This window comes from Leuciscus leuciscus (genome assembly GCF_965113295.1).
Source record: "Leuciscus leuciscus genome assembly, chromosome: 6".
Taxonomy (NCBI): Eukaryota; Metazoa; Chordata; class Actinopteri; order Cypriniformes; family Leuciscidae; genus Leuciscus; species Leuciscus leuciscus.
Genome location: NC_138730.1, coordinates 25,584,257 through 25,605,631, shown reverse-complemented (window position 1 = coordinate 25,605,631; position 21,375 = coordinate 25,584,257). Strand labels below are relative to the sequence as shown.

The 21,375-nt window shown below is 36.5% G+C and overlaps 2 protein-coding genes and 1 long non-coding RNA gene across 9 annotated transcripts; all 3 read right to left on the bottom strand.

Moving 5' to 3' along the window:
- Window positions 1-34: 34 nt before the first annotated feature.
- On the bottom strand, window positions 35-6,692 carry gyg1a (glycogenin 1a). 2 transcript variants are annotated; one of them, XM_082172599.1, is made up of 7 exons: window positions 6,556-6,692; window positions 4,827-4,962; window positions 4,519-4,693; window positions 4,270-4,432; window positions 2,477-2,603; window positions 1,580-1,799; window positions 35-914 (listed from the first exon to the last, which is right to left on the bottom strand). In XM_082172599.1, the coding sequence occupies exons 1-7, from the start codon at window positions 6,560-6,562 to the stop codon at window positions 747-749; spliced, it is 996 nt and encodes a 331-aa protein (XP_082028725.1). In that variant the 5' UTR covers window positions 6,563-6,692; the 3' UTR covers window positions 35-746. The 2 variants fall into 2 exon arrangements, with proteins under 2 accessions (XP_082028725.1, XP_082028726.1); XM_082172600.1 differs by lacking the exon at window positions 6,556-6,692 and adding an exon at window positions 6,231-6,418.
- A 219-nt stretch (window positions 6,693-6,911) lies between these two features.
- agtr1 (angiotensin II receptor type 1) lies at window positions 6,912-11,091 on the bottom strand. Of its 6 annotated transcripts, XM_082172541.1 has the most exons (4): window positions 10,939-11,091; window positions 10,570-10,653; window positions 9,720-9,843; window positions 6,912-9,403 (listed from the first exon to the last, which is right to left on the bottom strand). In XM_082172541.1, exon 4 carries the CDS (start codon window positions 9,125-9,127, stop codon window positions 8,054-8,056), a length of 1,074 nt encoding a protein of 357 aa, XP_082028667.1. In that variant the 5' UTR covers window positions 9,128-9,403; window positions 9,720-9,843; window positions 10,570-10,653; window positions 10,939-11,091; the 3' UTR covers window positions 6,912-8,053. The 6 variants fall into 6 exon arrangements, with proteins under 6 accessions (XP_082028667.1, XP_082028664.1, XP_082028663.1 ...); XM_082172538.1 differs by having other exon boundaries at window positions 6,912-9,176; window positions 9,279-10,653; XM_082172537.1 differs by having other exon boundaries at window positions 6,912-10,476.
- Window positions 11,092-20,015: 8,924 nt separating this feature from the next.
- On the bottom strand, window positions 20,016-20,740 carry LOC309501363. Its single transcript, XR_014206872.1, has 3 exons — window positions 20,655-20,740; window positions 20,382-20,545; window positions 20,016-20,179 (listed from the first exon to the last, which is right to left on the bottom strand). It is a non-coding gene; the product is annotated as an uncharacterized lncRNA (long non-coding RNA).
- Between the last annotated feature and the right edge of the window lie 635 nt (window positions 20,741-21,375).

Genomic DNA, 21,375 nt, shown 5'->3' with positions numbered 1-21,375 from the left:
GTGCATAAACTGGTTTTAACCACAGAAAATCAGGAATTGTTACTAGTTCTTTATTTCAGGTGTTACAGGTGGGGGCAGAGTTACAGGAAAGTTACAAACTAGTCATCAACAGCTACAGCATTAATAGTAGTAACTAGGTGTAGCAAAACCATTGTACCTTTTCCCTGCTACAGGGAGTGACTGCTCCGTAGACAAGAGCGGAGTGATATTGGTTCATACAATAAGACTCAAAGTGTATCGGAGCCAGTAATGATGATTTAAGCGAGTTGGTAGAACACAATGTGTCTTGTAAACAATATCATTGCAAAGGCGGTCATTAGATTAAAATTGAATTTGGAGTGGTTTTCAGTATATCTGGGATGCTGAAGTCACTGAAAAGGTTTAGCATCGTTTTGTTTGCTGTTCGTTTCCCTTTTCCAACAAATGTTTCTGATCGTCACAAACACATGAAGGGCAAATGAAAGCGGTAAAACCTGAAAGGTGTAAGACTATATTATAGGATTTTGGATAATAAAAAGGATAACTCGTGTCTTGTTCAGTGAGATGTGTCACGTCTCCTCTGGAAATGAGGCAAGTGACACTGTCATTCGAATAAGTGTCGCAATCACACTGTGTAAGAGATTGAGTAGTTGAGCTGCATAGATGATCTGGACAGGTATAAAAATCATAGGAGGTTTTTTTTAATGTTATTTCATGTCCTGTACAAAGTACAAAACTAGATCTGATGGTCTGTTCCTAAGCGCCTTTCACTTTAGGAAAGAATCTAGCCTTTTCTCTATGTTGTCAAAAGAGTCCAGTCCCATGTAGTCAGCTTGGCCCTGTTCCCACTTCTGTTTCCGCTCCTGAGACGACATCTGAGGTGGAGGGGGATGATGGGATATGTGCATCTCAGCCACATCATCGTGAATATCACCCTGAGGGAGGAAAAAAGAAAGCAAAAATCACAAACAATAAAGTAAATAAATGTAAAAATGTCTAAAGGCTATAAAATAACCTTATCAGTAATGTTATAACAGATAAAGGATTTAATAACTTTCTTAGTAATATATGGCAGTGGCACTACTGATCAAACAACAAACTCAACAAATCAGATGATTTTAAAATATGATAATTAGCATAACAATTCTGCATACAAATTGGATTACTTCATTATTTCTTTCCTGCACAGTGGGAGAAAGCAAATGTAGAGAAGTGAAAAACACTGTTTAGATTTAGAAGTTTAAAGCTAATAATTTTTTTTTAAAGCGCATTCTTGGTCTCAGGATGCATTCAAATTGACTATTTGTCAAATGTTCACAGGCAAAAATTTGAATAGGAATATGCGTTTCTGTTGGTCATGTGAATTTACGGTGTTGACCAACAGAAAGCAACGTTTAAAAGAAATTGTCTCAGTGTATAAAGTTAGTCTTTATAATCTTATAAAAATGTAATAAGCAGCATTCATTCACGTATACAATCCAATCAATTCCAAATGGATATAATTTATTTATTTTTTATTCACATTTTAAAAATCACAACGCTGGCCAAAAAAAACTGTCTATACAATGATCATTGTGCCAGTCTCAGCAGCGGAGCTTACCTCTGTGCATCCGGAAAGGAAGATCTGGTCACCATATTCCTCCTTCATGAAGGGCAATACTGAAGAACAGAAAAGCTCCCACCATTGCATCAAGTAGTTGGGGTGCATGTCAGAAGCATCCTGGGACTGTCCCTTTATTTTTTTGCTTGTGGTGTCATAACTGTAATCCCACGGTTTGACTTTGCCAAGGAAATGAACAACTTTGGCATCACGGCCGTATCTAAGGGAATAAGAAGGGAATAAGGAACGATCAGATCGCAACCGGCAAAATGACAAGGATTCGGAAATCCCAAACACTGGCCAACCGGAAGTGCTAAAGAGGGACCTGCCAGTTATAATACACATTTGTTCAACGCACTAATTTAATGTTCCTAAAAATTGCCTCCTAAACTTATTTTAATAAAGTCAAATGTTAGTCATGGGTATGTTAAGATCTTTGTCAGTTTGTGGCAAAATAGGTACTAAATGAAGCATTTAAATTTGATCCTAATGGGAGCCTGGCTAACCAGATAACAGAATGTGTTGCTAGTGGAAAAAAGATCATGTAACAAACTATTCAAAATGACATTTCGGCTCTGTGTATAGACCCTAAAATAGCCCCACTATTTTTGGAGGGCAGAATGTATTTGGAGGAAGTTGAAGGGCAACCAGGAACAGAAAGGATTTCTGGTGCTGTGTTTCAATGTTGCTGTGTGATTGGGTTTTAATTTGACCCTGGCACGGCTAATTACAAATACTTAACATCTGCAAGCAATCCTAACATTCATACATTTTTTTTTTTTTTTTTTTTAAATCGAGAACAAATGAAGGCAACATGTGAAGAACCAAGTAACCCATCTGCTTGAACACCAACTTCCAAAACCCTTTGAGAATTCTAGCATGTTAAATCTCACTCACTGCTTGAATGCTGGGAGATAGGTGTAGATGGCGATGCTGCTGAGATTGTAGATGAAAGGAAGGTGTTTTGAAATGTCTGCCGTGGCCCAATCACTGAAGAAGCTGTTGAGAACACCCTGATCCCCACCTGATGAAAACAAGACAAACAAATAAGAAATAGCACAGTCCTCAAGTCTAGGCAACGGTTCAGGCGCTCCACTGTGAAAAATATGAAAAAAATATTTACATAATTTTGTAATATTACCCAAACAGATGAAGCAATTAGAAGATTGCTTCAAGAGACACTTGCTTTGCTGTTTGCTTAACCTTGTTACTTTATTTCTCAACGGGCATGTCAGCAAAGAAAAGTGACCTCAGTCCAGCTGACCTCAGATTATCAGTGAACATGAGACTCATGTTACATATGAAAAGCACATGATGTCCTATACATGACTATGACTGAGAACATGTAAAAAAAAAAAAAGGATAGTTCAATCCCCTCACAACCCTCATGTCATTCCAAACTCTTATAAAGAACTTTCATTTCTCTGCAAAACACAAATTAAGACATTTTAAATTAAACCTTAAAGAATCCATATAAATTGAGTGGTTTAAGCCAAGTCTACTGACAAGACTTAGACCACTTTATATAATGAACAGATTTAACAAAGGTTTTTACTTGCATGTAAAAATTGATCAATGCACATAAAATATGATAAACAGAAGCTCAAGCATGCTTGCTTGGATTAAACTGCTTGATTCATACCTTTTTCCCCTTTTACTGTTCATGAACTTTTTGAAGCATCAAAAGTTTCAGTTACATGGACTTTCAATGGCGAGACAGAATTATCTCATGGTTCATTAATAACCATCCTCATTTGTGTTTCAAAGACAAATGAAAGTTAAATGGGTTTGGAACAACATTAGGGTGAGTAAATGGCAAATTTCTTTTTTTTTTTTTTGGTGAACTTATCTCTGAAAGCCTGAAAATAGGAGTTCTGATGAGGAGCCATAGGCTGTTAGGCATTGTTACTGGGACTAATCAATCACACTACAAGAACCCTCTGAGTCTGTAGGTTGTGCTATATATACATAGAGAGATAAAAACATGATGCAATTGTGTTTTTAAAAGCAGAGTGACTGAGATAAAACAGAAATATGATAGCCTCAAAGGCCTTCAAAACAGAGGCCTGCTGATAACTTCTGAGGCTCATTTCTTTGTTAAAGATTAGGTCTCCAAATAAAGAGCAAACCATTCATTTGGGTTAGACATCAAAGCACAGAAACATTGACGAAGTGACAAATACAGCATCTTCAATAGTTCGCCACATAAATACACTGGGATTGAGGTTTATCAGGTATATCATGATTTATCATGTAATCATGTATAAACTCTGAGGGTTCGAGAGTCAAAAGTACAACCAAAAGTGATTTCACAAAGGTCTAGTAGGAGTCTCTCATATAAGAGGCCTTTGTTTACTTCATCCCACACCGAGTTTAGGAATAACTCCCTCAGGTGGAGTGGTGCACCCAAAAAAAGAAAATCCACAGAGCCACCTTGTGTTCAGCCTACATGACTGATAAAGAACTCAGTCATTGCCATGTTGAGCTCAAGTTTGCACAACTTTCACAGACCAAAGTTTAAATATCGTATAGCCTACAAGTTGTGCTGGAGGAGTGGGACCATTTTTTTCTAATGAATTCCTAAATATATGGTAAAGCTTATTTTACAAACCTCAATTTAAGTCCAGGAATATTAAAACACCCCCATAGCTTCTTCAATAAATATAACAAGACTAAAGAGCGTCACTCACCATCAAAGCTGCCACTCTCTGAGCAGGCGGTGAGAAGCTTCTCATACGTCTCATTGGAGGGCCGGAAGACGAACACACCAGAGTTGAAGCAATCAGGCCAGCCGGGATCAGGTGCAGCAGAGAGCTCCTCTCTCTCAAATAACTCATCTATGTTAGACAAAACCTGGTGACAAGAGAGAACACTGTTTAAAAAAAAAACTCAAAGACATCATGAAAACATCACTACCAGCACTGAGAGGCAGCACTCACTAGAGTATCTGCATCCATAAATACGCATTTGGAATATTCTGTAAGAGTCCAGCAGTGAAGTTTGGTGAAGGTGACGCCCAGGTCAGGCCTCTTCATCATGGCCAAGTTTGCAGCATCCCCACTGTCCAGCACATCCACCAGCCTGACCTCATCATAGACTTTACGAAGCACTGCTCTGAAATGTAGCACACAGAGCACAAAGTGAGGTTGACTGATCTATAGATAACACTCAGCACTGTGGACAAAGCAAACCAGTTGAAAACCCATTTAATTGTTCTGTGCTAAAAAAAACACAGCAAACACTCTACCTGGAGGGTTCTGAGACATGGGGGCCAATCATGGCCACTAGTTTCCTCGATGTGTTGTGGTTCCTCAAGGACTTGCCAAGTACCATTGCTCCTTTGGCATAGTTGTCAGTTGTAGCAAGGGTGACAAAAGCCTGGTCTGCATTAAACAAAAACACAATCATTACCATCACTTACGCATTCTCATATGTCATTTTTTTATATTGCATATAAAAAAAAAATAGCCAATATAAACCTTATTTTAAAACTAAAGAGTGGGTGCAGCCATTTTTAACTTGGAAGTGTCTGACAAAGGAAGCCGGGCAAATTAGTTTTGTCTTAACTGTACAAAACGGTCTGTTATGCTGCTTAATGCAAACTGGTATTTGTCATATTTTAATTTATTATCATAATCATCGTAGCCTAAATAGTTTGACCATTTTGTCATATTATTTTAATTTATTATCATAATCATCGTAGCCTAAATAGTTTTACCATTTACTTTGTTTTTCTTTGTTATTCTTTGTGTTACTTAAAGTCGACATGAATTCGGTCAGAATGTTTTAATTTTAATTTGTTTTATTAAGTGGCAGAAACAAGCTTTCATATGTCCGAATGAAACAGTTTCTCGAACAAGAATTTTTTTTTAGAGTGAGACTTGATTTTTTCCAATTGATTGGATCATTGTAGTTTGCTAATGCAGTGTTCTCATGACAGGTCATCCGGCCCTCGAGCCAGTAAACACCAGAGGAAAGGAGAGAGGAAAGTTATTTTGATTAAAGATTACAAGGGTATGTGAATTAAATAATGACGTGCATGGATAAATTATGTATAAATACCGCAGAGTACGCCATCATTTTTTTTTAATTTTTTTTTTAAACGGACTTCCATTTTTATTTAATTTCAACCTCAATGAATCGGAAGTCTTGCATTGAAAAAGGTGAATACAACAGTTAGTTAAAATCCTTTGATTGGCCAAGCGTCATTGATCCAAGAGGGCTGATATAGCACTGGGACTTTGTTTTTATCACTCCTCTTGATAAAGAACTCGATGTTTTCAGACCAGCTTATGTGAGGATGCGGACTAACACGGATTTTGAAAGTCACAGCGTAACTTACATGTTTTCATGACTTCCATCACTAGAAACCACAAAACCCGGAGTGGAGCTAGAAGATAACAGGACATTTTGAGCGGAGGTGGAATTATATGTCGCGTCGTTGCACTCGTTTTGTATTTTGAACAGATGGCCAATGACCATTGCACAACAACAACAAGTTAATGTTAGCGTTCATTTAAAGACAACTTATGCACTAGCGCACGTTAGATAAACTGATTGCAATACATCCGAGCGAGGGAAAACGCTCTTTTAGCACCGTATTCGCGGTGTGATCGATAGCCTACTCTCTGTATGGTCATACTGAACTCACCCGGGATAGAAGTGACAAACTAACGGCAGCTCTTCCTGCATGACAGGCCAACGGCTGCACGCATACTGCGTACGAGAGGCGACTAGGCCATTTACGCAATATAGCAGACACTAAACTGTTTACATCGGCAAATATTACAGGACAACGCAGTCTACACAATGCTGAAATGAAATGTAAGCTCTAATATCCAACGAGTCCTGCGACCTCAGAAGCAGCGCGTGGTTAGGACTGCATGCCCAAACCACTTTTAAATTGCGCAAACACAACTGTAATTTACTTCATTTTACCGGCATAGAGGATATGTGACGTCCATAATGTTGCCTACCTGCCATGACTCATGTAACAGCTAGACCGAACCGGTTGCAAGTCCACTGTTAGAAACGCTGGGAGAGAAGCAGTAGACTACGTGTCTGACAGAGGATTTATACTAGTGACATGACTTTACATGGTCACATGACCCCTGACAACAGACACGCCCCCCCATACTTACCACTCGCTTTTAACATTTCTGTTAAATACACTTCAAAACTCACATTTTTAAATATATCATTTAAAGTGATAAAGGTTTTAGTTCATGTTCAAATGCAGCTCTTTTTTGTCTCAGCAGTATCGTCTAATTTACTTAACAGACATTAAAAAATGAAATAATTTGAAGCCACAGAATGATTACAAAGCCTTGAATTAGTCATTAAATTGAGGATACTTTCATATATTTATTTTTTAACCACTTAACCTATACATTTTCAGACTCAAGTACATTATATAGAATAAAATATTGCAAAATGCCATTTATCAAAAGAATAAACAATTTTACAAACCATTTGAGCTTTTTTGGAGTATACATTATGGTGGAAGAAAAAGAAAACTTTTATCATAGATGATAAAATTAATTTATATTAAGACAGTGATGGTAACCATGATAGCACAGCAGATGTGAAATTTACTATATCCTGTTGGACCCCATGACAGTCTAATCCAGAGGTTTTCAAACCGGGGCCGGAGACCCCCAGGGGGCCACAAGGGAGTAATAAGGGGATACTGTGGAAAAGTTTAGACTAGAAAAGTAGTGCAAAAAATTTAAATAAAATCATATAAATAAATAAAATTACAGAATTTGGCATTATTGTGGTTTCATTTTCCTTTCTAAACACTGGTCTAATGTCATAGTCTAATGAATAGATTCATAAACATAAAACAATTGGTGTTACAGAATAAAATACTTGTGGGTAGAAAAGTTAGAAACGTAAACGTAGTGTTAATAGACAGTAAAGTGTCCAGATTTTATACATATTTATATTTTTATTTAAGTGTAAATTCTAAATAGATTAACTATCATTATACATGGGTCTTTACTGTACATTATGAAGGATCATAAAAAACTTTGAAAACCCCTGAACTGATCAATAGATGAGACGCAGGAACCAGGGTAACAGAGTACATGATTTCATCACATTGGTGAAACATAAAGGTATTTAAAATACACTTTTTCAGCTTTGATTGATGGGGGAAAATATATATAGATTCAGCATGTTTTGGTCCCTTTGGTAGGCAAGGTGAAAAGTTGGTCATAAAATTGCTTTGACAAAATGTTGTAGGACAAAATGTACATAGACCAGCATGTCAGTAATGACAGTTTGCAGTGTATTTACACTGAACTTACACACTATAACCTAAAAGACAGAAAGATTAATAACTATATTTTGATCCCATTCCAGTATCAAGTGACAGAACACAATAAACAAGAGTTATATTCTGAATTGAATCAATGAGTTTAAAAGGATGATTCATTGGAGATTCATTCCCTTCTTGTTTTCCTGGTTTTCTCATGTGGCTTTAGGTAGCGAGGAGGTTTTAATGACGGAGAGGTGGAAAGACTCCGTGGCTCGATACGAGAGAGAGCTCATCTTGGAACTGAGGGTGGGGTGAGAGGCCACAGAAGTCGAGGAACACCTCAACAGTTTCAGCAAGTTCTTGCGAAAGTTCTTCCCAACAAAACTGTACAGGATTGGGTTCATACAGCTGTTGAAAAAGGCAATGCAAATGGTGAACGGCATTCCGGTGTCAATGATCTCAGTGACATCGCAGTTGGTGATCACTTTCAGCTGAAGAAGCATTTCCATGAAGTTGAAGATCTGATGCGGTGCCCAGCAAAGGAAAAACGACAGCACAGCGGCGGCCAGCATGCTCAAGACCTCGTCCCCGTTCGATCTCGAATTCCTCTGAATGTCCCGTGCTTTGAGCAGAGCCCGACCGATCAGGCAGTAGCACGTGAGGATGATGGTGATGGGCAGAAGGAACCCAAGAACACTCTTCATCAGACTGAGAGTTGCCAGCACATTGGGAAGATCTTTGTCTAGGATGCCACATACAGTGACATTGATTTCCTGGATTAAGTGGGTTTCGCGGATAAGGGCTGTGGGCAGGCTTAAAAGAAAAGCAACTACCCAAACTAAGATGCACGTCACACGGGCGTAGACCACCGTACGGCACCGCCGGGACCGGACGGGATGAACGATCGCCAGATACCGGTCAATGCTGAGAGCGGTGAGGAAAAAAATACTAGTATATAGATTTAAGAGAACCATACCAGCAATGGCTTTACATAGGAAGCTTCCAAAAAGCCACTTGTAGCCTGTCGCGGTGTTTATGGCCCAAATGGGCAGGGTTAGGAGGAAAGTCAAGTCTGACACGGCTAAGTTCAAAACAAATATGTTGGCAACAGTCTTCAGTTTCAAACAGAAATAGATGACAGCGACTACCAGGCTGTTGCCTACAATTCCCATAATAAAGTTGCAGCTGTAGACTATGGGGATGAACGTGAAGATGAAATTGTGGTTCCCAGTCATCTTACACGTGAGATTGAGTCCCAAATTACGGTTGGCAGTAATGTTGTCCATTTTGTAGACTTATTTTCACAGCCTAAAGAGTTGCATCACTAAAGGAGCCCTGTAAGAACAGAGTGGATAAAGATGGTTAATATGGCAAAAATGTTCCATGCATTTTCTCAACAGGTTTTTTTTTTATCCATTTGGAAGGTGCGATACTTACAACAAACACCAGATGTCTCTCTGCTTATATTATTTAATACGGCCCCCTGAATAAAAGTGAGGTGTTTTTTCCTCCTCCATATGAGCTCCATATTCTCCTATATTATACTCTATGAGCCATAAATCCTGATGCATGAAATATGATATTCAAAATCAAACACATATGCAAACAATTCTTTGTCTGTTTTAGATTGTTATTTAGATTTTGTCTAAATGTTCAAAAACTTAATTAGATTTTTTTAACTATTATTTCATGTCGGATATATAGACAGATAGATGGACGGACGGACAGATAAATATATTTCATGTCAGATATATAGACAGATAGAGAGACAGATGATAGATAGATAGATAGATAGATAGATAGATAGATAGATAGATAGATAGATAGATAGATAGATAGATAGATAGATAGATAGATAGATAAGTTAAGGCTGGTCACCCTCTCAAAGCTGCTCCCACAACTGTACCATAATGGGAAGGCATAAGGCTGCTTCTCTTGGGTGAACTTCTGACCTCTCTGAAAGGTCAAGCATGTGTTTCAAGCTGGTTTTCTCTTATGAGCGCTAGATTCTCACGATCACAAAGGGAAGAGCAACATATTTTTTTATTTTCAGATTTTATCTCTTCTTCCAGCAAGCATGCTTAGACATTCGAAATGGCTTCATATACAGTATGTTGATATATTGAATACGGTATGTCTATATTGTATGCTGTATGCAATGTATCATGAATAAATGTATCATGAATAACTGGTTTAAAGAAAACCTTTTCTTTCTGGAATAACCCATCAAGGCAAATTCTTGGTAAAAGTAACTTACTCGGCCAATAAAACTGAATTCTAATTCTGCATTTATTCAGTATTAGCATTTAAAATTGCTCTGCTAAAGCTGTTTCTTCACTGGTTTCGTAATAAGACAAGCCACATATTATGTAAGCAAATGCAGGCGTGCTCCCAAGGGAGTCAACAACCAATAACAGAAGACATTGCATTCCAAGGTTCATGTCTTTTGAATATCACTCAATCTATTTTAATATTCTTATCAGACATCCGCTATTGCTCAGGAAGTTATGGCTAATAGAATACTGTAATTAATTATACTGATAAGAGATCTCTGTTTTTGTTTTTGTTAAATTTTTTGTATTTTGGTTGTTTAAGAAAATCTTTGTCCTCCCTACAATGATGGATATGATCAGCCCTGTTAACAAAATGAGTGGAGGAAAGTTTATGCATTCAAACTGTGACGGAGTAACAATAACATTAAAGTCCTCTGTAATTGGACTATACTTACATTGACAGAGAATCTTAATGTGCTGAGCTGAACACATGAAACACTGTCATTGACATCAATGGTGGGTTTGTAGTTGGAAAGGCACTGTATATGCCCAGACAGACAACAGAGCACGCACACACACACACACACACACACACACACATTAGATACTGCTTTATAGTTTAAAAAAAAAATGCTATGAAACATTTACTGTGTGTTATCTGAGATTATGTGTAAAACATAATCTGAAATGCATGTTCTTTGTTACCTCACAAGCTTACTCATCTATTTTGGGTTCTGATTAAATATTGTGATTGAAGGTAATAATTAGAAATATAATAACATAAAAAAGTAGATAAAGACAGCGAAAAACGGCAATTTTTTTACCTTTAGTGAACGTGACATCCAAGCGGCTCCATCAGTTCCAAAATTTAGCGTTTGGCTTTAAGAGATCCGTCCTGACTCTCGGTCATGACAGAGTGCCCGGTGCATTTCCTCTACGCCCCTCTTATACCTCTCCCATAGTCCTACAACTACACCAGGGACCCACAGCGGGGGCGTCTCTGTGGGGGCCGGATACGTCCATGGTCATAGAAGCAAAAAGTGGGGGTGAGAGAGAGACAGAGAGAGACCCTTGAGGGCAGAGACAGATTTTCCCATGATTTGTTTGGACACCTTTTTCTCTTAAACATGAAATGTTCTGTTCTCTTTCCACACACTTGTAAACAAAATTTCTTCAATGGATTGTTTGGCAAAAAGCCTCAACATTAGCATAAGACACATTAAATTATTATCCAAGCTTTAAGCACATACAAACTGGTATAGCGTGGCAGCATGGGCATTTACATAATTCATTCTGACGGCTCTATATTAATGCATTTTATCAGGGCGAGGTATTAAACCAGTGAAATGAACAGCTTAATATATAAATGGTCTTCTGTGAATACTAAAGCCAGCTCACAGTCAATAGCTGAATAATGTTGCATTCAGCCACTTTCATAAAGCATGAGGAAAACAACTTGGACATTATGTTGATGTCTATTGTAAAAGAGGCCAAGCAGGTATGATTCAGCTAAAGAGTGATTCAGTGATATTACATGTTGCAGACAGAATCAAATAAGGTACTGAAATAAATACCATTTCAATGTTTTTGAAAAGCGCTTTTCACATTATAACACACTATATTTTCCAAAGCACATGAAGCCATGGACATTTTTCAAATAGTTTCCTTTAAGTACGAGTTTAAAACTACGTACTTTTTTTTAGTGACTGGCTGCTATTAATCTTTCCCTCATTTTTTGAGTCCTCTGGGGACTCTGGCCTCTGGTGGCTATTTTACTATGAACTCCCAAGGGCAATTCCAACTGCTTCATCATTGGTGTTTTCACTATTCAGCTGCAGGCCTTTCATCTCTTCCCTTAAACAGTCAAAGTGGCTAGCGCTAAAGGTCTTGCGCACAAACTTAGTGATGTCATGGCTAAAAGCAATTAAATTGTGAGAGAGTTGCTTTATGATTGCTCAACGTAATGAGAAACATCATGCTAATTTGTTCCACTTATGATGCAGCTATTTTGTACCGGAAATGCTGTAGAATGGAAACTTAACATTCGGGAGACTTTCTCTCTAATGTTTGGGCAAAAAATGACAATACTAGATGTAACTAGAGGTGGCTCTAAATGGTAGACAGTAAATCATTGAGAACATAATAGAATTTTGATTGTTTTGTTTTTTCAAAAAAAAAAAAAAAAAAAGTGACAATAAATATGGTCAGTTTAACATTGACTCAAAAGGACTGCCCAGAGACAGAGAGTGCGGTGCATAAGTCTCATGGTAAGTGGATTACTTGTTGCTGCATCAATAGAAGGCTAATTCAATACACTGATGTGCTCAAAAGTTAATGTTGCCTTCAGGGAGCAATGTGGATGCTGATGTCTGCAGTTCCCCTGCCACTATTAAGGATATTTATTCCTCCTGTTTGTTTGGGTAAATGTTAAAGAGCACATCTCTATTAGTAATCATAATTATGTTGATATAGTAATCATAATTATGTTGATATTAAATATTGGATCTATTGTAAACAAGGGATAATGTACAATCAGAATGACTGTACATTTATCATGCTGACTAAACTACTCACCTAATGAATAAATAGATGGGCATGAAATATTGAATCTTTCTTGTACATTTAAGGAAAAATTGTTTGTTACAATGTTCAAAACAGAAAGTTGTGTCTAACTAGAATATAGCCTAGTCTAGTGCACACAATTAAATTCGGAAAATTTCAGTAGGCCTATATATTACAGTCATTTTCTGCTTGTTTCTGGGGATATAAGCGACTAACTATATGGATGACGAGATAGATGCCGTGATTGACCAATCAGAATCAAGTAGTGCAAAAAGCCGGGTAATAATGCTAAACAATCTTTTTTTACATCAAGACGTATAACCTTCCGACTAATTAAATGCAATCTCAGATGAAAACTCTGTGGTTTTGAGATTTTTTAAAGGATATAAAATAGTCTAAAACTCACAGCTCTGATTCCCATGCAGCTTTACCCTGGAGAGTGCCACAGTTTGTCCACACCTAAATCAACATGGCCATCCCGAGGCGAAGCAAAAACCAAACACACCAACAAACCCTCAGGGACTTTTAAAGTTTGTTTGCATAGATATTTGAGATTTTCATGCTGTCTCCCAAAAACACATTTGTCCTCCTGATGGTGCGAATAAACAAATATGTAATATTTTACATAGAATGTAGGTGTTGGATTTTTTCTTCTCAACTTAAACTACAGTGAGGGAGTAGGCCTATATGAAAAGACGTAAAAGTCTAACCAATCTCTAGAGGCAAACAAGAACGTTTAGCTAAATTATTATTTTTTTAATTATTTTTCAGACTATTTACGATAACCAATATATAAAATATTTGCCGTTGTTTTCCTCAATGCTGGGATCTTAAATTGTCATACATGCCCTTGTCAAAACAACATGAGTCAGTCTTGGAGTCGCAACCTTTGCCCTCTGCTGCCACTGCTGATGTGAGTCACATACATGAGAAAAACATCCTGGATGACAATACTGTACCATTCCCTACTCATAGTAGGCTATGTCCCACTTAAAGACTGCCACTGTGGAGCAAGGACATAGTGGTTCTCATGGAGGTCCACAATATAAAGTCTAATGCCGACTTGGCAAGCACTGCATTATCTACTTAGGCCTATTGTTTTGGCTACTGCTCACATGCATTCCCCTCATGCAGTCTGCAGCCTTTGATATGCCTTGTGGCTCTTCTGTCAACACCAACTGAGGGATCCTGATGAAGAGCAGAGCCTCACTGCCCAGAATATCTCTGCCAATCACCCTATTCCTCAGTAAAGTCATGAGAGAATATTACACACATAAAAAATGCCAAATATATAAGCTGAGTCATAAAGATACTTGTAAACACATCAGTCGCCCTTCTCATGCTTTTAACTGCCCAGAGAAAACAATTTATTGCTGAAAAGTTGCTCAGGGGACCTTGTGAATGTTTGTGAATGATCATTGTTTCAATTAGTTTTTCCCCAACAATTCCACATAAAATAAAAGATTAGATTTAAAAAAAAGAAATACATTAAGCATATACACAAATATTTTTATTTTTATTTTTCACAACACAAGATATAATAAAAATTAAAAAAACTCAACAGAAGATGCATGCATGAGTAAAAGTACCTTGTTGGGAGGAGAAGTAGAAGACTTAAATGGATAGTTCACCCAATTTTTTTTATTCTGCTATCACTTACTGACTGAACACAAAATATAATATTTTAAAGAATGTTAATCAAACAGTTGATGACGGTAGCCATTGACTTCCATGTAGGAAAAAAAAAATACTATGGAAGTCAATTTCTAACCCTCCCAAATCAAAAATTTCACGTGACCGATAACATCTAAATTTGTCAATTGGCCCAAGTGAAATTCTTGTTGCAATAGTCTGTTAACATTGGCTCAATGAGAAATAATACGTCAGACTAATTGAAAAATGTTAATGTTAATGTCACTTGACATTTTTGACTTGGGGATGTAATTTTTTTTTACAGTGTGGGGAAGTTAATCAAGTTTCAGTCTATCTGGAGCAGACTACACATTACTAACATTAGGGCATCATTGTTATTGTCCTATTGTAATTATGTTAAAGTCACCATGAAATCAAAATGGACACTCTTGTTTTTTATGGAATATTACAGCATTTGTTAAAAATGCACATCATTCATTTTATTTACTTCATGTCCTCATAATCAAAATAACTTCCCCTCACTCTTGCAGTGACATCTCTTTTCTGATGTTGTTTACTGGCGTGAGGGCGGGACAACCTGTCACTCACATGACATCACAGCAACAGCAAACCACAACCATACAATCAGTTTCTGATGGACAAAATCAAGTCACATCCTAATTTTTTTCTTGTTCGAGAAGCCGTTTCACTAGAAATACATCACAATAGGGAAGAAAAGACTATCACATCTTCTGTTTTATGCCAACTTTAATATACAACATTTTCATTTGAAATTCATCTATGTAAAATGTACACTAGTTATGTGGATTGAGGAGGCTGTGCCGACTGAACATTTACAGACTTTCAAAGAACATCCTGAAAAGCATGAGATGGACTGAGCTGGATTTGCCACAGTTATGATTTGTCTTAATTATTCTTTGTAACATTATCCTTTCATGTTTATTTTTACCACTTTCCAATCATTCTGAATTTATTCGTTTCATCATCCCATTTTTATTTTCATCCTTAAGGAATAAAATATAAGGGGTGGGATGAAGGTCAAAGTTTTTGTAAATAAATTATATGGTTAGAGGTTTCTTATTCAAACGATCTCTAACATCTATGTGAAAACTCAAAGAAGGGAATCACCAGGAAGGTTTATTTTAGAACAAGTACATGGTTTTATTTTCTCAGTCTGTATTGTCATTGTGAATTACCACAAATATGAGGAAATTAAAAAAGCCTCAAAGCCCAGGAGTCGCCCACACACAATTGTTCGGGGGATTGAGAGCACAACAAGCTGACCAGTTTTACTCGACAAGACAAACAGAATGTTTATTTATTTTCCGTCTTGTCCAGTTCAGCTGTAAAACAGAAGCTGCCACTTGAAGTCATACTGTAAATTATTATTTGACCATGATAGAAGAGTAGTTTTGTTTTTGTTGTCAAGTCAGGTTTATAATATCTACTGTTGAACAGCTGGTTTTTACTTCAAGCAAGCCATAACGTACAGTACTACAAACAATATGATGTTCAACTGACGTCATGATTTACATTCAGCAGAGAAGCCTCCACCTGCCAGTGCTCTTTATCACGTACACTCATCGGTCACCATCAGGAAAGTGCAGCAGCCCTGCATGCCCTGCTGTTACTGTAACCAAATCAAGCTCACTAATGGATGTCTAAACCGTATGGAGAAGGCTTCTGCCTGAGGCTTCAAACAGACTTTCAATTACTCCTGCACTGGTTACTTGTGTCTTTTGATCGTTATCACAGCTGTCAGGTTTGTCAACACACAGAAGCACCTTTGACTGGAGACTACATCAATGTACACTGTTACAATGTTATATTATGTCGGTTGCTTTTCCAAAGGCTAACCTCAATTAGGCAAATATGACATATGGATGTAATTGTTTGAAATTGAATTCAAATTTTACCATGTTAAAAAAAACTGCTAGATTTAATGACTGGTCTAACCATCAAGATTAAAAGTAATTAAAATATATATATATATCATGTCAAGAAATAAAAATGTTTTCATGTTTTGAAAACCTTCAAACGTCAAAGACTTTCATTTTTTATGACATTGATACACAGTCATGTGGGTCTAAAGAGGTGTTATTTTAATTTTATAGTTTTCTTGTCACATGGCAAAATAATGACTTCCTCAATTTTGGTAATGCCACACTGACCTTTTTTTTTTTTTTTTTTTTACCAAACAGTTGCATTACATTTGTAAGTACAATCACCTTGGCTGTATAAGTCATTTCAACTTAAATTATATTAAACTGGCTTTAAAAGAAAAGTTGAAAATTGCTTAACTTATTTTGAGTTAATGTTAAAAACATATGCCATCATGGCATCATTTTTACAGTGTATACTGTATAGCCTATAGGTGATTTCACCAAGTGCAACATGTAGATCCTGGAACAACATTCCAAACAACCAATCATATTTGAGGGACAAGTTTACAGTTTATGTCAAGTTCAGGCTTACAGGGTTAGGTGCTTTACATCTAGGTGTTATTCACCGATCATTTCCCTTTGATTTTAGGGTTATGTTATGGGTAGGGTTAGATTTAGAGATGGGGATGGGGTTTGGACTAAATTTTCAGACCGGAATGTTGTTCCAGAATCAACAAAATATGTTGACCCAGGAACATATTGCACTTGGTAAAATCACAGTGGTTTTATCAAAACTCTCATATTAATAATAAAGTAAGAAGTAAATTTTGTTCTCCATAATATTTTTCTGTACAGCGCTTTGGTTCCACTTGTGGTGCTGAAAGTGCTCTATAAACAATGTAGAGTTGAGCTGAGTTGAATTAAGTTTAGAATTACTGATAACCTAATATTTTGATTTTGCAAATAAATAAATAAATAAATCACACTACACAGGATCAATTATCATGATCAGTCCTTTGCCTCATTATAATATTAGGATAAAAAAAGGTAAAATGCCTGTTTTGACATGTAACAGTCATATATAAGCTCTGTAGTGCAAGTTTTACATCCGAGATCATCTCTATTTCAGCCAGGTTTGAAATAATGTTTGATCCTGTCATAGCAAGAACTGTCTCACCTCTGCCACCATGTGGCTCCCTGTATGTCAACAGTTTTACAAGACAAGTTTCTAACAAACTTTTAACTCTAACAAACTTAACTTTTTAACAAACATATAGTGAACACATTAACATCTGTACTGATGATGTAGAGTGTGATTTTAAGAGCTATAGGAAACACTCAAGGGAAAAACACCAATCAATGAAGTATGCAAATGGCATATGAACATTATTAGAGCATCTGAAGTCCCGTCATACTGCTGGAAATGAGAAATGCATGCAGGTATTTCTGACTGACAGCTGCACATTGAAATGACAGGTGCAGCTTTAACTATTCGGTCCAGTGGGAGAACCTTTCAAATGAGAATCGCTGGGGATCACTCTCAAAAATGATTTTTTATCATGTTATAGTCCCGCGACCCTGCAGAGGATAAAGCGGTTTGGAGAGTGGATGGATGTAGCAACTACACTTAATATGTACTTTTTGAACTGATAATACACATTCATACAGCATGTTAACTACATGTGAGCAGTTACACCGAATAGTTAATAATCATTATTATAGGCTAGACTAATGGACCTTATAGGACCTAATCACAATCTCAAGATCGTGTTTCAATTCTACAAAGAATCCAAACATAATTATTCTACCGCACAGGAACTGAAATTTAAGTTCAGTTTAAATGAAATGTAGCCTGATACTAATGTATTAGAGGCTTTTATCCACAGAGAGATTAGCTGTGATGGTTAGCTTGGTCTAATCAACACAATTACGGGTGATTTATTCTGTCTAGGTGAACAGAACACGTTGTCTTTTCCAGAATCACCCTCAATAATGTTGTGAGCCGCACTTTAACAATCCAATTTACCTTTTGCTATAAGCTGTGTCATTTACAATGCTCTTAATTGTGTGCCTAATCAAAAATGTTCTGAATGAAACTGAATTGTGCCTTTTCATGTTTTATTACACTTGAAGAGAACATGATCACTTTACAAGACAACAACAAAGTTGTGATGATTCTGCATTAAAACATGTTCGACACTTGTGTTTAGAGTTTTGACGACCCGTCACACATTTAGTTCACAATTATTTATCACATGCTGTAACTGTGACGTGCAACTTATAAGATTCTAACATGCAAACTGTTTTTAGTTGTCAAAGATTATGCTTTATTTTATTTCACTTACAATACACAGGAAAAAACTGATCTAACATTTCATGTAATTTTACAGTAAAATAATGTTAAATGTACTGTTTTTGGAAGTAAAAAAGAACAAATGATCTAATAATTTACAGTGAAAAAAGCTGTAAACTGACATTCCCAGAATTCACTGTGTGACAGCTCACATTTGATGTTCATTAAATAATAGTTTATAATTATGTTTCAGTATCAGTTAGGTTATGTTAGATCTTTTGTTAAATGAATGTTTATTGTATTATTTTTGTGTCATTTGTGTTACCATGATGGTGTTTAGTATTTGTGAGCATGACACTGTGTGCATACACTGTAAAAAAATTATTGTGATTTTAACGGTCAAAGACTAAAAATGCTACAGTGAAAAACTGTTAAATGGTTAAGAGAAAGTTTCCTTACTTTATACGGTAAACAACTGTGATAGACCTAATGGTACATTTAATGTAATTTTACTGTAAAATACTGTTAAATTTACAGTTTTTGGAAGTGAAAAAGAACAAGTCATTGTATCATTTACAGTGAAAAAGCGTAAATTGACACTCCCACAATTCCCTGCGTGACACTTCACATTTGATGTATTTTTTGTTGAAATAACTATGTTTCTTCATAGTTTTTTCTAATCAGTTATGTACATTAGGGTTTTATGTTACATTTAATGTTGTTAAATTAAAGCTTAATGCATTTCTAAAATTTCAGGTGTGTTACCATGAGGGTGTTTAGTGTTTGTATGAATGACACTATGCAGCTTCTATATATTATTCTTAACTTTCTTGTGAAAGAGCTGCTTGTGATGATCTTTAATTCATCATGTGACTTTCATCTCCACTATGATTGATGGTTGTCAGTGTGTTAATATGGTACAAAACAGATATAAATACATCAATAGGTCAATAAATTAACATTATATCATATAATTAAATACGGTTTATTACTGTAAATTTAAGTAGAGTCTGTAAAATCTAAAATGTTGCTACTGTATTTTTGACGGGAAAGTTCTGGCAAACACAGCTGCCGGTATTTTACCGTAAATTGAACAGATTTTTTTTTACAGTGTATATTAGTCTTCTATAAATGTAATATTTACCTCGGCTACTTGTCATGACCTGTGATTCTTCATGTGGCTTCCTCTTTACCACCAGTGTTATTATGGTGGATGTCAGTATATGTTAAAACTACAAAATAGATTTTAGTAGCAGCATAGACTTGCTAATTCAGCAGACAAGAGCTGTTGGATTTACATTTAAATAAATGTAAAATGTTTTTTCCCCCCAAATTAGTTTTAAGTTGTAAAATGTACAGGGTGTTTTTTCAGCCACAGCTACCAGATTTGTTCAGTCTCATTGCAGCATAATCAATCAAATTACAGTAATTGTTTTTCTCAGTGTACATTATTAAAATTATATCATTATTATAATATATAATTATTTATCAGACCTGTGTGGAATGCCATTTTCCCGTTAACACTTATTTCTGACAAAAATAGATATGAAAAAAAAAAATAAAGCACTTTTTTATACTAGAACACACCTCAAAATATTATTTGAAAAGGGCTGGATCTATATAGCTGGTCACATAGCTGTAGTTCTGAGTGGATTCCATGACTGGCAGATGGACCTGCGGTGATGAAAAAAGAGATAGAAAAGATAGAAATGCAAAGAGAAAGTTAAAGTGAGAGTTAAAGTATTTCTAACTTATTAAAATAATATATCATACAGTTATTGAATCAAAGTACATTTTATATTTTCTGTCAGTACAATTTGGATAGAAAAATAGGTTGTGTAAAACCTCTTATATAAACTTATAAGTTATAATTTACCTTTGTGTGTTTTCTGAGGGAGCTGGCATGAGAGTATGATTTACTGCAGTACATGCAAATGTATTGTTTGTGAGGTGAGTGGACACGTATGTGCTTTTGTTTATCACTGCTGTTTGCAAAACGCCTTTCGCAAGCCTCAAAAGGGCATCTGAAAGGTTTTTCACCTGGAACAAAAGATTTGAAAAATTAAATGATATCATGAAAATTAAAATCCTTTCATGTAACATCAACAAAAATATGGTAAAAAAGCAGCAATAACAAATGAAGTGTCACCTGTATGTGTCCTTTCATGAATTTTCAGGTTTTCTGCCCGTGCAAACTCTCTTCCACATCTGAAGGAGCACTGAAAGGGCTTTTCACCCGTGTGGACTCTCAGGTGATTGATCAGTTTGTACTTGGCCTTGAATGGATTCCTTTGACGGGAACAATCTTCCCATAAACATATGTAACTGGACTGCGCTGACACATGCTCCGCGATCAGATGAGAGATGAGCTCCTTCATTGTGCAGTAGGTTTTCTCACAGCACTGTCGCTCCAGCCACTGGCAGGTGAACCTCGACATGTTCGTGTTCAGATTGATCTCTGGTCTATCTGCGTTTGAGCCGTCCAACATAATCCTTTCTCCTCGTATCTGTCCGTTCTGTGTGGTGTAAAGCTCTTCTGTTGGAGTCGAGTGTGTATAACCGTCCTCCACGACAGAAGAACACCCGTCCATACAGATTAAAGAATCATGCTGTCCCCAAGAAACTTCCCAAAAACTCCTGTTACACTGCAAAAGATCCACGGTGGATGACATCATCATCTGTCCATCACAAATGCCATAGACATCAGCGGTATTATCCATAAACATCTGAAAACAAGAGTCGAACGCAGCCATATCGTACAAGTTGTAATATAATGCAGAGCGTTTGTTGTAACAGGTTTCTGTAGGCCTCCAGTTGTAAGTTCACTGCAACGTTCATCCATGAATCCGTGCGGATCTCAATGGCTATTT